This window comes from Pelodiscus sinensis, chromosome 5 (genome assembly GCF_049634645.1).
Source record: "Pelodiscus sinensis isolate JC-2024 chromosome 5, ASM4963464v1, whole genome shotgun sequence".
Classification (NCBI taxonomy): domain Eukaryota; kingdom Metazoa; phylum Chordata; order Testudines; family Trionychidae; genus Pelodiscus; species Pelodiscus sinensis.
In genome coordinates, this window is record NC_134715.1 from 102833844 (window position 1) to 102847012 (window position 13169).

General features: G+C 38.9%; 1 protein-coding gene across 3 annotated transcripts in view; it reads left to right on the forward strand.

The window, feature by feature from the left end:
• Positions 1 to 13169, forward strand: part of PPARGC1A (PPARG coactivator 1 alpha) — a 512448-nt gene that overhangs the window by 487771 nt on the left and 11508 nt on the right. For all 3 annotated transcript variants that reach the window (XM_006138159.4, XM_006138160.4, XM_025179017.2), the window contains 3 exons: positions 4632 to 5544; positions 6908 to 7012; positions 7149 to 7269. In XM_006138159.4, coding sequence (XP_006138221.1) covers positions 4632 to 5544; positions 6908 to 7012; positions 7149 to 7269 — 1139 coding nt within the window. The remainder of the gene's footprint in view (positions 1 to 4631; positions 5545 to 6907; positions 7013 to 7148; positions 7270 to 13169) is intronic.

Below are 13169 nucleotides of genomic sequence, written 5' to 3' on the forward strand. Positions count from 1 at the left end.
AAGAGCTGGTTTAGTGAACAACAGCATAATGTTTACACTTCTTCACACCCAAAATCCTGTTTGAATATGAGTAAAAACTCACCAAATTTTCATTCAGTCAAAATTTGGCCACTCAGAAGAGCTGACAGAAAGTGTGTGTGAACAGAAATTGAACAGTGATTTGGAAATCACAAGCATTTGAGCAAACTCCAGTATTCAACTTTCTCTACATCTGAACAACCTCTTGGTTGTCAGAACAAATGCTTAAATTCTACTAGGCAAAAATTTGTTTGGCCTCAAAAATGATTCCTGGTACTTGAGACAGAGAAAGAGAAATATTAGTCCAAAGGGAATAAAATCTAGTAAATTATTAGATATTTTCAGGGTCTATATTTATCCTCTGTAGAACTGACAACAAGATTAAACTGACTGCTCAACAAGCATGTAGTTTTTTTATTATATGATGGCTATTTAATTTTATTATATTTTCCTGGCTTCTGCAGTCTTGTGCCGTACAAAAGCTCTACTGATTATTCTACTGAATCAGGCTATTATCTTGCATTCAGTGCTTTAAGTGGCCTTAAATAATGTTTCTCTTGATAATCCCATTTTCAAACTCATAAGGTATAAAGGAATCCATTTTTAATAACCCTCAGAACCTCAGTGCGCTTGTACAAAAGTTCATCTAGATGCATTTCCTGAAGGATGTGAAGGCTCCAAAAATATACCAACAAGCAGAAGCATCATCAAACATTTAAATGCTAACAGTAACATTAGATTTTGCTGCCTATATGAAACAGCATTGTAAATGAGTCTTAAAAAGTCAAGATGTGACATTTACTGTAAATATATTCCCCTAATTTATTCTGATCAACCTAGTCGAGCTAAATGAGTTACTAAGTTTCCTTTACTGCAGTTCCTGCAATGTGTCAAGATGTTATGAAAACTTCTTCCTGTCCTCAGAGACTTTTCTATAAAACAGATTGCTGAGCTGAGCTAACAGAGCTGGCATAGATGTGGTCTGTTGTCACACAGATATAAGAAGCGGTGCTGATTTGGCATATACACTGTTTTAAAGCAGAGATCATTGAGCGAGTTCATACTATATAGATGAAGCGAAGCAAAGTACAAAGTTACCATTTACCAAAGCCATTCAATTAAAGATAAGTCCCTACAAAGAAAATGGTTTTATAGTATGTCATGAAAAAAATACTTGCCTTTTACTTTTTAAAAAAAGACAGTTTAAGGGGATGATTGTAGCGTATGTACCACTTCTAACAGATTTGCTGTGCAGAAGTACATAAGTGTGAGTGATGTAGAGGTACTTGTTTATTATAGAGCACATTTCAATGCAGTAATCATAAATATTGCTAAGGTTGTGCTCTGTTGAAATATGACCTACATACTCTTGATTGTTTGTGTTACGTGATTTGTCTGACACCCATTACATTCTGGGTAATGGCAGCCATTTGTTGCTGTGCACAGCAGGCTCTTTTGACAAAAGAAAATAGGCAGCAATAAAAAAGCTATAGTCTGAATTACATTCTGCACAGTGCTGCACTGCTGAGAGTTTGTGCAAGTGTGTTAACAATGCTCTGAACTGCCTCTTGTCAGCCTTCAGCCTGTAATGGCCATCTGTCCTTACATAAATCTGTCAAAACCTGCTAAGTTCAAGAGAGAGCCCGGAATATACCTTGTACTGTCAACACTTAAATGTACACATTTGCAGAGAAATCAGTGTGCATGAAATAATCCAAAAATCAAAGAATATTTTAGCACTTCTGATTTAGAATCATGGTGTGAAATTAAGATTAGAGAGTAAAATGAGTAAAGGGTACACTGATGATGAATAAGTACTGAATTGATTTTCTCAAAATTCAGTTGTTTGGATGCAGTTCATGGGAGGGACTTAGGGTGGAGAATTCAGCACTGACATAGACCAAACAAAAAGCCAACTCCAAGCTTTGCTGCAAACTAAAACACAAACCTTTTATGCAGATTTCAGATGTCCATTGAACTTTTTGAACAATTTATTTTCTCATTTATGCTTCATTGTACGCTTCTGCTTCTGTCAAGACCAGGACAGATGCCAAAATGCCATGAGGAAACCATTCCTCGGGATATTTCCGGCCTGGTTTTGCAAGTGAAAGAAACTCCAACAGCTAGGCTCAGCATCTGGATTTTTAGGTTTTTCTCTACACTTAGTCTTGGTCTCCTTTGTGGTTGGCTCAGCATCACAACTGCTGAAAGCAGTTACATTGTGCATAAAGCCAGTGTTCATACAGAGTCAGTTTAACAAAGAAAGCATGCAGAGATTTGATTTGGATATACAGTATAAATAGTTTTTGTTTTGGTTTAAAAATCAAAAGTAAGTAAATATTTCAAATGTTGACAGTAGTAGCAACTAGTGATGGGGATAAATATTTTCCCTGGTCATTCTTCCTGAAGCGGCCATTTTATGTTGTCTTTTTAAATAAATGTAAAAATTTAATAACTAACCATGGGGTATCTAATTTTGCAAACAAAATGTTCCTTGTGAATTTGATTTAACAAAAGTAACTGCATTTACTTATTATTTGTTGATTCTGAGCCATTATTTTTATCCAGGAATGGTGTTGCAAAAAAATGTTAAACGGAATTGTTCTCTCCAATATACGGAACTGATCTTAGCCCATCTGGAATATTTGGCATGAATATATTGACCAGTTAGCTAGTTTAGTGGGGAGGGAGGAGGTAGGCAGAGAGGAGGAAAAAAATGGAAGATGTGAACTAAAGGAGATAGTTGAATTGATTTATAACTTGTGCATTTTTCTGAGGCAGTTTTAACTCGAGGGTCAGTGTTTGTGTATTAGCAGTCACTGACCTTGATGACCTAAGAGGAAGTCCTTAGTACACATGAAAAGTTTGTAAACATTATTTTCAAATGTTCAAACAGAATCAGACATTACTTTTGCATCAAGTATTCATGTCTTGCCGTTCCTAGATTTTTGTTATTGTTGTTCTGTTTGTTGTTTGTTTGTTTTCTGGAGCAAATTCATTGCAGCTAATGCAGTGGGACTCCCAGTCTCCATTTATGTCCCTTAGAGAGTACTATGCATTGATGGAGTCTTTTCCTTCTTTGCTGCAAACTGCTATAAAACATGTTCCATTTGCATTGATCTGCTGAGCTCCATTGTATGGTTAAAATACAAAACAAAAGGAAACTCTGTCATATTTTAAATAGGCATTTTCTCAAACTATATTCACATTCCCTGGGAATTCTTCCTGGGGAAGTGATGGAAGGCCCATTGCTTGGTATTTTTAAAACTGCCCAGGACAGCGTTAGAAAATACACTGCATTGACTTAAGAGACGGTGTAAGGGATAGACTGGGTAATCTAGTGTGTATTTTCTGTGTCTGCAATTTTTTCCTATCCTTGGCTCTGGATCGGGAAAAGCACTTAAGCACATGCTTATCCTTAAGCACATGATTAAGTCATAGGAAAGTCAATTAGATGTAAATACATGCTAAGTTAAGCATGTACCGAAGTGCTCTCCTGAATAGTAATGTTTTCTTGAACAAGAGCTCCGATTTACTATTCTAGATTTGTGAACAGAGTTGTCATTTTATGCAATATGAATGTTTCCTTTTATGAAGTCTGAAGGAAACTTTGAGAGCTATACACTTTCTCTTCACAGAAATATTGTAAAATTAGCTGTAGGATGTAGCTTTGGCCCTCTGCTTTTTAAAGATTAGTTATAGTTACATTTCCATCTCTATCTAGAAATGTAACTTATTGAATTATCACTATGCTGTAGAAAAAACGTGGTAGTTATTGACATGATATTTATCTAGTCTTTATTTACTTAACTCAGGTAAATTTCAGTCTCTCCACCTGATGACACTCCAATAATATTTAGTTCTAAATAGAATGACTCATTTCAATATCTGTTGTTACCATTCACTTAGGTTTTTTGCTGGAGAACCACATTTTTGGGCAAACTGTATTTGTTATGCTTACAAGAATGTATTATACATACATTAGCAATGGTTTACTAAGTTAATAAACTGTGGAGACAGAATCATTGCAGTCAAGTTGTATAGTTGATGTAGTTCATTGCATTAGTGCAGTGTGTATTACAGAAGTTCCTTTGGTAGCATTCATTTCATTTTTCAAGATTTGCTTTCATCCAGGTTTTCATCTGTTAATTTCTTTGACCTCAGGACAGATTTATTTGTGGGGGGCGGGAATTGTGTGAAAACTAAAAGTAACTTCTTCAGCATACATCTTATGTAATAAGTATGGTTGACATTAGTGCAGGATTGACTCTCTCCATACACACATGCAACACACACACATGTATAATGTTAAAGTGAGTAGTAGATGCACTTGTAAAAGAAGTGACAGAGATAATGTTGAAGAATTTAGGGCAATGTGTTAATATTTGCTAATGTGTTGATGTTGTTAGAATTGCTATCCAAAACTCTAAATACTATTGCTGGTGCATAAAATCCTAGTAAAGTGAATTATTGGTAACAGAGGTCCCTAGAAAAAACAAGTCCTTTCAGGCATTGGAAAGGGTATCTTGGTTTAATTTCTTTTTCAAAGAAGAAGAACCTGTGTTTTCTGAAAAATCATTCCCCCCTCTCTTAAAACTCTTTCTTTTTTTTAGGCCTAACTCCACCTACAACCCCTCCTCACAAAGCCAACCAAGATAATCCTTTCAGAACTTCACCCAAACTGAAGTCATCATGCAAGACTGTTGTACCACCCTTAAAAAAGCCCCGCTACAGTGAATCTTCCAGTTCTCAAGGAAATAATACAATCAAGAAGAGTCCAGAACAATCTGAGCTGTATGCACAGCTTAGCAAGACAACAGTCCTGTCCAGTGGCCATGAGGAGAGAAAGACAAAACGGCCAAATTTGCGGCTTTTTGGTGACCATGACTACTGTCAATCTGTGAATTCGAAAACTGAAATACATATTAAAATATCGCAGGAACTTCAGGACTCTGGACAACAAGAATTTAAAGATTCTTCATCTGTGTGGCAGTGTCAGATTTGTTCGTCTTTAGAACAAGACCAGTATTACAAGAGAGACACTTTACAGGCAAGTAAGCAGGGTTCCCTGTCTAACAGCCGAAAACAGCTCCAAGATCAGGAGATCCGGGCTGAACTGAATAAGCACTTTGGTCACCCCAGCCAAGCTGTTTTTGATGAAGAGGCAGATAAGGCCAGTGAATTGAGGGACAGTGATTATAGCAATGAACAATTCTCCAAACTACCTATGTTTATAACGTCGGGACTAGCTATGGATGGCCTCTTTGATGACAGTGAAGATGAAAGTGATAAACTATGCTACCCTTGGGATGGGACACAAGCCTATTCATTGTTTGATGTATCGCCTTCTTGCTCTTCTTTTAATTCTCCATGCAGAGATTCATTGTCTCCACCCAAATCCTTATTTTCTCAAAGATCCCAAAGGATGCGCTCTAGATCAAGGTCCTTTCCTCAACACAGGTCTTGTTCCCGTTCTCCATATTCCCGATCGAGATCAAGGTCGCCATGTAGCAGATCCTCTTCCAGGTACTGTCTGAGAAAAATGCAGGACAATATAGCACTTTAAAGACTAACAAGATGGTTTATTAGATGATGAGCTTTCGTGGGCCAGACCCACTTCCTCAGATCAAATAGTGGAAGAAAATAGTCACAACCATATATACCAAAGGATACAATTAAAAAAAATGAACACATATGTCTGAGAAATGCATTTGTAAATATAATGGACACAAAGGAAAATACATTCAGTAGCAGCTGAATCTAGAGCAGCTTCTTTTACTGCCTTTGAGATTATTAATACCAAAAAGCTTGTTGCCATTGTGATTTAAACTTCCCATTGTTTTGAGCACTCCCTAGTGGAGACAGTCAGATCAGAAATGAAACACAAATAGATCTAATTGTCTAACATTGCAGGAATTTGTGTATATACAGAACACACAGATCATACAGAACACACAGATCAGTCTCTCAAATGTGTGTCAATCTAATTGAAATCCATACAAGATAAAATTCACACTGGCTGCCTTCGTTCTCTGTCTAAGCATCAATAAGGGTCACTGCAAAACAAAACAAAACTCGCCACTCCAAGGCCCCTAAGCTAACTAGGGGATCACAACTGTCACTAGAAAAATCTCACAGATTATTTAAGAATAGCCATACTGGGTCAGACCAAAGGTCCATCTAGCCAAGTATCCTGTCTGCTGACAGGTGACCCAGAGGAAATGAACAGAACAGGTAATCATCTAGTGATTCCTATCCAGCCTCTGACAAACAGGCTAGGGACACTATTCCTTCCCATCCTAGCTAACAGCCAATGGCAGACCTATCATCCATGAATTTATCTAGCTCTTTTTTGAACCCTGTTATAGTCTTGGATTTTACAACATCCTCTGGCAAGGAGTTCCATAGATTAACTGGGAGTTGTGTGAAGAAGTTGTTTTTTTTTGTTTACCTACTACCTATTAAGGTCATTTGGTGACTTCCAGTTCTTGTGTTAGTGAAAGGAGTAAATAACTCTTCTTTATTCACTTTTTCCACTCCAGTCATGATTTTATAGACTTCTATCATATATCCACTTAGTCATCTCTTTTTCAAGCTGATTTCTTGAAAGAAATTGTAGGCTCATATAATATAAACATGGTGTCAGCAGCAATATTCCCTCTAGTCTTCTCCATCTATGTGCAGAATAATTTTATGCATTCCGCAACAAGTGTGAATGTGCACAACAAGTAGAAATACAAAGCCTATCTTTGGGTGCTCTGCTAATCAGTTACACTGCACTGGAATCTCTCCTAAGTGGTTACACAAACACACAGCTTACAGGGAACACTGGTCAGCAGTCTTGTACTAAATGACAAAAGCAAATAGCCTCTTGTTTTCCTTCTTACAGATCTTGTTACTATTATGAGTCCAGCCACTGCAGACACCAAGCATACAGAAGTTCTCCTTTATATGCAAGATCACGATCCAGATCACCATATAGTTGTAGACCCAGGTAGTGTGTTTTGTTTGTTTTTGACTCACTTTTTATTTTGTTCTTGTGAGATAATTAGACGCTCCAGAAATTGTATTATTCATTTTACTTTTCCACATTCAGGTACTTGATGTAATGATTAAGTTATATTTCCTAGATATGACAACTATGAAGAATATCAGCATGAAAGACTGAAGAGGGAAGAATACCGCAAAGAGTATGAAAAACGGGAATCTGAAAGGGCCAAACAAAGGGAGAGGCAGAGACAAAAAGCAATTGTAAGCAATGTGAAGATAACTTTCATTTTGAAAGGGTTGTTTTGTTTTGTTTTTGAAGGGGGTAGATTACTAAAGTTAAGGCTAAAGCTTTCTTCTTTCTCTTCCTTTATAAAGAACAAACAAAATCCACACAATAATCTCTTCACTCACATTCTTTAATATTTCTGATCTCTTAGGCTAATATATGTTTTCATTTAAATTTTCACTTTGTACAATTTTCTTTAAAGGACTGAAAATTGTACATTTCAAATCTAGTCATAGTCAACCAATAGGCTTTAATACACAAAGCTTTGTCACAGATAACAAGTAGCATTATTAAGCAATGGTCCCATCTATTCATCATAAAGATGCATGGAAATATGTGAATTTATTAGAGAAGCAGCATCTGATAAAGTGTATCATTTACCGACAATATGACACAAGTGTGTACTCCAACATTTCAGTTTGTTACACAAGAAGTAATAATAGGTGTCATTAAGTACACATCTTAACACTTGTGTCTTCATAGTACTCAAAAACTGAACCTAGAAATCCTGAAGTATAGTTCTGTTGTGGGAGGGCAAATGGGCCCATAATGACAAACACACCATCTCGATCTGTGTTCTGTCTCTGATGTTGTTAATATTAAGAGAGTTTATAGTAGCCATTTAAACTGGCCTTTTCTAATAAACAAGTGCTGTTTAATTACACTTTTTCTCAAAGTCTTCAAAACACCTGATGTAGTGGGGTTTTCTTTTCTATCCTAGAAGTCCCAGGCACATGGTGCAAGGGAAACTGTGCTGTTGCTGAGATCAGTAGCAGTATTGTAAAAGTAGAGAAGTAGGTTGGCTCCAGTAGGGAAGGGCAGAGGCTGTCTTCTTTGGTTCCATGCTGTCATTGTATGATAGTCTTTATAAAACTAAATGTGGGGCCGCTTTCAGTCTGGCATTTCCCCATGGCTCCCCTGTCCTCTTCTTTTGGTGGTCTGTTTTAGTGTCGCCTACTTTTCTGCTCATTCTCCTGTTCAGGGATGGGCAGGGCGAGCCCTATATCCACCACCCCAGGCCCCGTGCTTCAAGAAGCCCCACGCATGTGCTGTGGCAAAGCGGGGCCCCGCAAAATTGGGCTGCCTTGGGCCCCGCAAAATGGTCATCTGCCCCTGCTCCTGTTCTTTCCATTCTGCCTTTTTCCTACTGCTCCGCCTTATCCTGCCCCTCCAGTTACTCTGCTCTATTCTATATGCCCAGTTTGGGCTCCCTTTAGTTTCCATAGCTCTTTTCTAGGACCTGATCCAAAGCTCATTAAAGTCAATGGAAGTAGCTCCATTGTTTTCAGTGACTTTGTTTCAGACACTTACTCATTTAACTGACTGCTGCACTGACACATTTCTCCTCACACTTGTGAGGGCCTTAAATATTGAGATGAGGCCACAAAAACTGCATTGAAGGGTAGCAGTGTGGTGAAAGTAAGGAGGTACAACCTAGTGCACCACTCCAGAAGGAACAGACTGCACTCTGGCAAAAGCCAGCTAGGTGTGCTGCTCTGCAGAAGGCAGGCAGGTGATTTTAAGGGGCTGGCTGGGGGCGTGTTGTAGGGAAGGCATGCATGCTTTCAGCTGGGTTACTGGGAGGGGCTGGCAGCCGCTCCCATCTGGCCACATTGCTCAGCTTCACTCCTGCCAGGGGGTCGGGTACAGAATTGGCACCTGTCCGGCTGACTCCTACACCACTCCGTGCCCCAAAATTCTGAACCCCTTGCACTCCACCCCACGCTTAATTTTCTTATTGGTACTGTTGTACCGCACCCTGCCCTGAGGCCCAGCCCCTGAATGGGGGCAGGTTGTGATAGTACAGTATATGTAAGTGATTTAAGTTTCTTCCCCTCTGCAGTGTGGGTTAGTGACTAGAAACCTGGAAAGGAACAAAGGGGGCCTGGATTCTATTTCCAGCTCTACTACTGCTGGCAACCAGGAGGAAATCACTTCCATTTTCTGGGCTGTAAAATGTTTGCTGGCTGTAAAATATCTTTTGCAAAGTGCTTTGAGATCTGTGGATGAAAGTGCTCTCAAGGTCTGATCCAGCGCCCACTGACTTCAGCCTAGATCAGTCTCCGTAAGAACTGGCTGTTGTTACTCTTTCGTAAAATATCACTGTTGTATGCTAAGCCTTCACTTCCATTTTTACTTGCACTATAACTTTCTGGCTCAACAGTGTGAAAAAACAGTGATCTCAGTAAGCTACAGTACTGTGAAGCGCCAGTGTAAACAGGCCCCCAGCACTGTTAGATAATCCCCTCCTGGAAGTAATTTACATAGAGCACTGGAAGTGCTCTCTCCCATTGCTCCTGCCATGGCCACTCTTTCACTTTAAACACTGTTGCAGCTGCATTTCAATTTTAGAAGTGTAGACAAAGTCTAACTTCCAGTAACTGTAACTCTCACCTCCCCTTCTTTGTTAGGTACAGTGCTCATCGGAAACCCAAGTATAGTTCCCTCAGAAATATGTAATGTTACCTCAATTTCAGTTACTGTACTCATTGATATAAATAGTACAGAATCATGCAACTGAGTACATAAAAATATATTCGTAACTTCAAGCTGCGAACACCTTTGTTCTCTCATAGCCAGTCAAGTAAAAGTGAGGCGGCTGTGGAAGGTTACAGTAAGGACGGGGGTGAGGGAGAATAAAAATGAAAACAAAATCAAGGTCTCCCCAGCTGCATTTCCTGTATGTTAGAAGAGTTTTAGACATTTCAAAACCACAACTCCATTAAAAAGCAAGCACCTGCTGTGTATTTATCCGTAAATCAGTATTTACATAATCTAGCAGTGTGGCAAATTATATACTGTAAAAATACCAATAAATGCAGCATAATAAAAACATTGAGCCCTTGTGTATGTTGCAACAGAAGAAGCTGAAGTCATATGGGGGGGGTTGCTATCATAAGCATTCTTTTTTAAAAATCTGTATAAAATCAAAGTAGGTCTGCTCTGTATGAATGAGCACTGGAGGTGAAATCCTTGCACGCTGAAGTCAATGACAAAATACCCATTGACTTCAGTGAACCAGGGTTTTACGTTGGGTCTCTCTGTCCCCTTCTCCAATGCTCCTCTTCTGAGAGAGCAATTTTTTCCACATCTTCTCTTTTTAAAGACTCTCCTCATTGCATCTTCAACAACAACAATCTCTTCTTCATATTCTTCCCTTGGGACACTCTTCTCACCCACCCTCTCATTTAGATTTCTTTATCCTCCATCTTATGACATTTCCCCAACTTCCCTTTGACTCTGCTTTCACTCTGGAAGGACTGATCTGTGTGTTCTGTATATACACAAATTCCTGCAGTGTTAGGCCCCACCACAGTCTCAGGCCACTGAGGTTGGATTGGACAGGTTTCTTTTCTTCACAAGAGACACAGAGATTCAGGAGCTAACTGCAGAAGTGCAAAGGTGGGAGGTTGCACAGGACTGGGTAGCAGTAGAAATAATTGAACTAAGTCCAGACAGATATTAATGGATCAATACACAGAATCAGCTAAATGATACAGCAACATAAATGCATCCAGAAGGCAAGGGTAGATATCTGAATTGGATAATTAAATCTGTCAAAGCCAAATGTGCGTAAATGCCTTCTGATTGCACATAGCCAGCAATTTATACATGAAGTTAGCATATTCGAAGTTGCAAATGTGTATTTTAGTCACAAAATATTGACCAAAAATACATGTTTCCAAAATCTAGATGTCTGCTTGTAGTCCTGTGTGGTGACTGTTTCGGTGGATGTCCATTCAGTCTAGTCATGCAGAAACTGAGGCCAGGTTGAGACTGACTAAAACTCTAGGCCAACATTTTCAAACATGGATGCCTAAAAGGCCCCTAAATTCAGGTCTGACCATCTGAATAAAAGTGGTTTAATGTTCAAAAGCAGAGGCCCCCTCAACTCCCTTTGACATTAATTGAAAGTTAACTTCCTCAAAATGAGGCTACTTATTTGGGTGCCTCAATACCAATTTAACTATTAATTTTAGGCGATTGAGTGTGAAAATTGTGGCCTGAGACAATAAGTTGTTTTTAAATGGAGTTGAATAGTTTTATTATTGCTATTGTGCTATGCATCTGTTATGAAGGTAAAAAAAATTGCTTGAGCTCCGAAACCTCTCTCATTACTAATTAAACACTGGAAAGAACACTAAAAACAGCAGTGAAGATGCAGTGGTGTGCGTTTCAGTGCTGGCTATCAGTGCGAGTATGTAGTGTAGGAAGGCTGGGAGTGCAGGTCAGGCAGGGTTGTGCAGCCTGTGATGAAGAGTGTGCCACCATATCCCCATTGCTACAACTAGCACTAGTATGTCTGTGCAAGCTGCAAATCAGACCTTCGACTGCAATGAAGAGGTACCTTGAGACAGACAATACAGGGCTTTGTAGAAACCAAGACTCCAAACCAAAACAAGGGATGTGCAATGAAGATTCAGGAGTGTCTGATCCGAGCAGCTGCAGGTAATTTCTGAGCTGCTGCAGAGGCTAACACTGCCTGTATTCCTGCATGTCTAATAATTCCCGAACGGTGGTTTCAGAATGAAAATTACCACTTTTCATTCTTGGAATCTGTGGTCAGGATTGCAATGTTTAAGTAGCAAGAGCAATTAGCAGGTGGGTGAATGTAACAGAAGAGACACTGTATTGGCCAAAAACAAAAAACAAACAAAAAAAACCCAGAATGGCATCACCATAGTGTGCTGTCCAGCATGTGGTGGGAGGAAGTTTTATGTAACTGGTGAAAAGGGAAGAAATAGCCAGAAAGCAAAGGCTTAAGAGCAGTGGTGCTCTAGAGGCTTCACTATACTGCAGAGGAAGCTGGAGAAGGCTTTAGAGCTGCAAGTGTGATGGAACACAGAGCCGCCTTCACAGCATTTCTGCTCTAGGAGGACTGATACCCATTGATATTCCAGCAGCTGTTGATGCACCACTAAAGTGATGCCTTAGAACCAAAAGGCTAAACCATATGATTAGCAACCTAGCATTCATAAATCTGCTGTTGCTGCAATGGTGATCTTCTGTAGAAATTTCAGTCTCACTTCATTTGCAGCCTGCGCAATCTGCAGGCAAGGAATCAGGGGCTATGTCTATACTACGGAGAATTTTTGAAAGAGGATCTTTTGAAAGTGAAAGTAGTCTGGACATGTTTTTTTCGGAAAAGAAAACCCTTTTGAAAAAAATGCTCTTCCTTAAAAAATGAGGTGTACAAGGGTTTTTCGAAAAAGGGTTTTTTCCCCAAAAAACCACATCCAAACTACTTTCACTTTCGAAAGATCTTCTTTCGAAAGTGAGATTGGAAGTTTGCATATCCTCTTTCAAACAAAAAAAGTAGTTTAGATGTATCCAGGGTAACAAAACGTCCCTTTAAAACATGAAACAAGAAAATTACTGTCAACATCATTAGTTCTCATTTCTTAAGTGCGGACAGTGGACATGATACAAATCTCAGGAGAGTTCCTGTCCCAGAGAACTTACAGAGACAGGAAGGTAAATGCACTGGGAGAATACAATGGAAAGCATAATTTTTTTATCACATATATTATCTTACAAAATGAAGGCAAGAGAAAGATCTTTTTTTATAAATGAATATTTGACTTCTTTAAAACACACCAACCACTGTCAAAAAGTGAGTAAATCCCCAGTGGAGAGAGGTTCACAATTTGTTTTGTTTCCATGATTTTCCATTGTTTTATTTATTATTGTACTGCAGTAGCACCTAATGGCTCTATCTCATTGCACTAGGCACTGTACAAACACAGAACGAATTACATACGTCATGAATTTTTCTGGGTGCATGCCATGAAAAATCACCTTTTTTTGCCCACTATCTAGCTGCTCACCTAAGTATATTGTAGGATCATTGCAAATATGGAAATTCAAAAATACA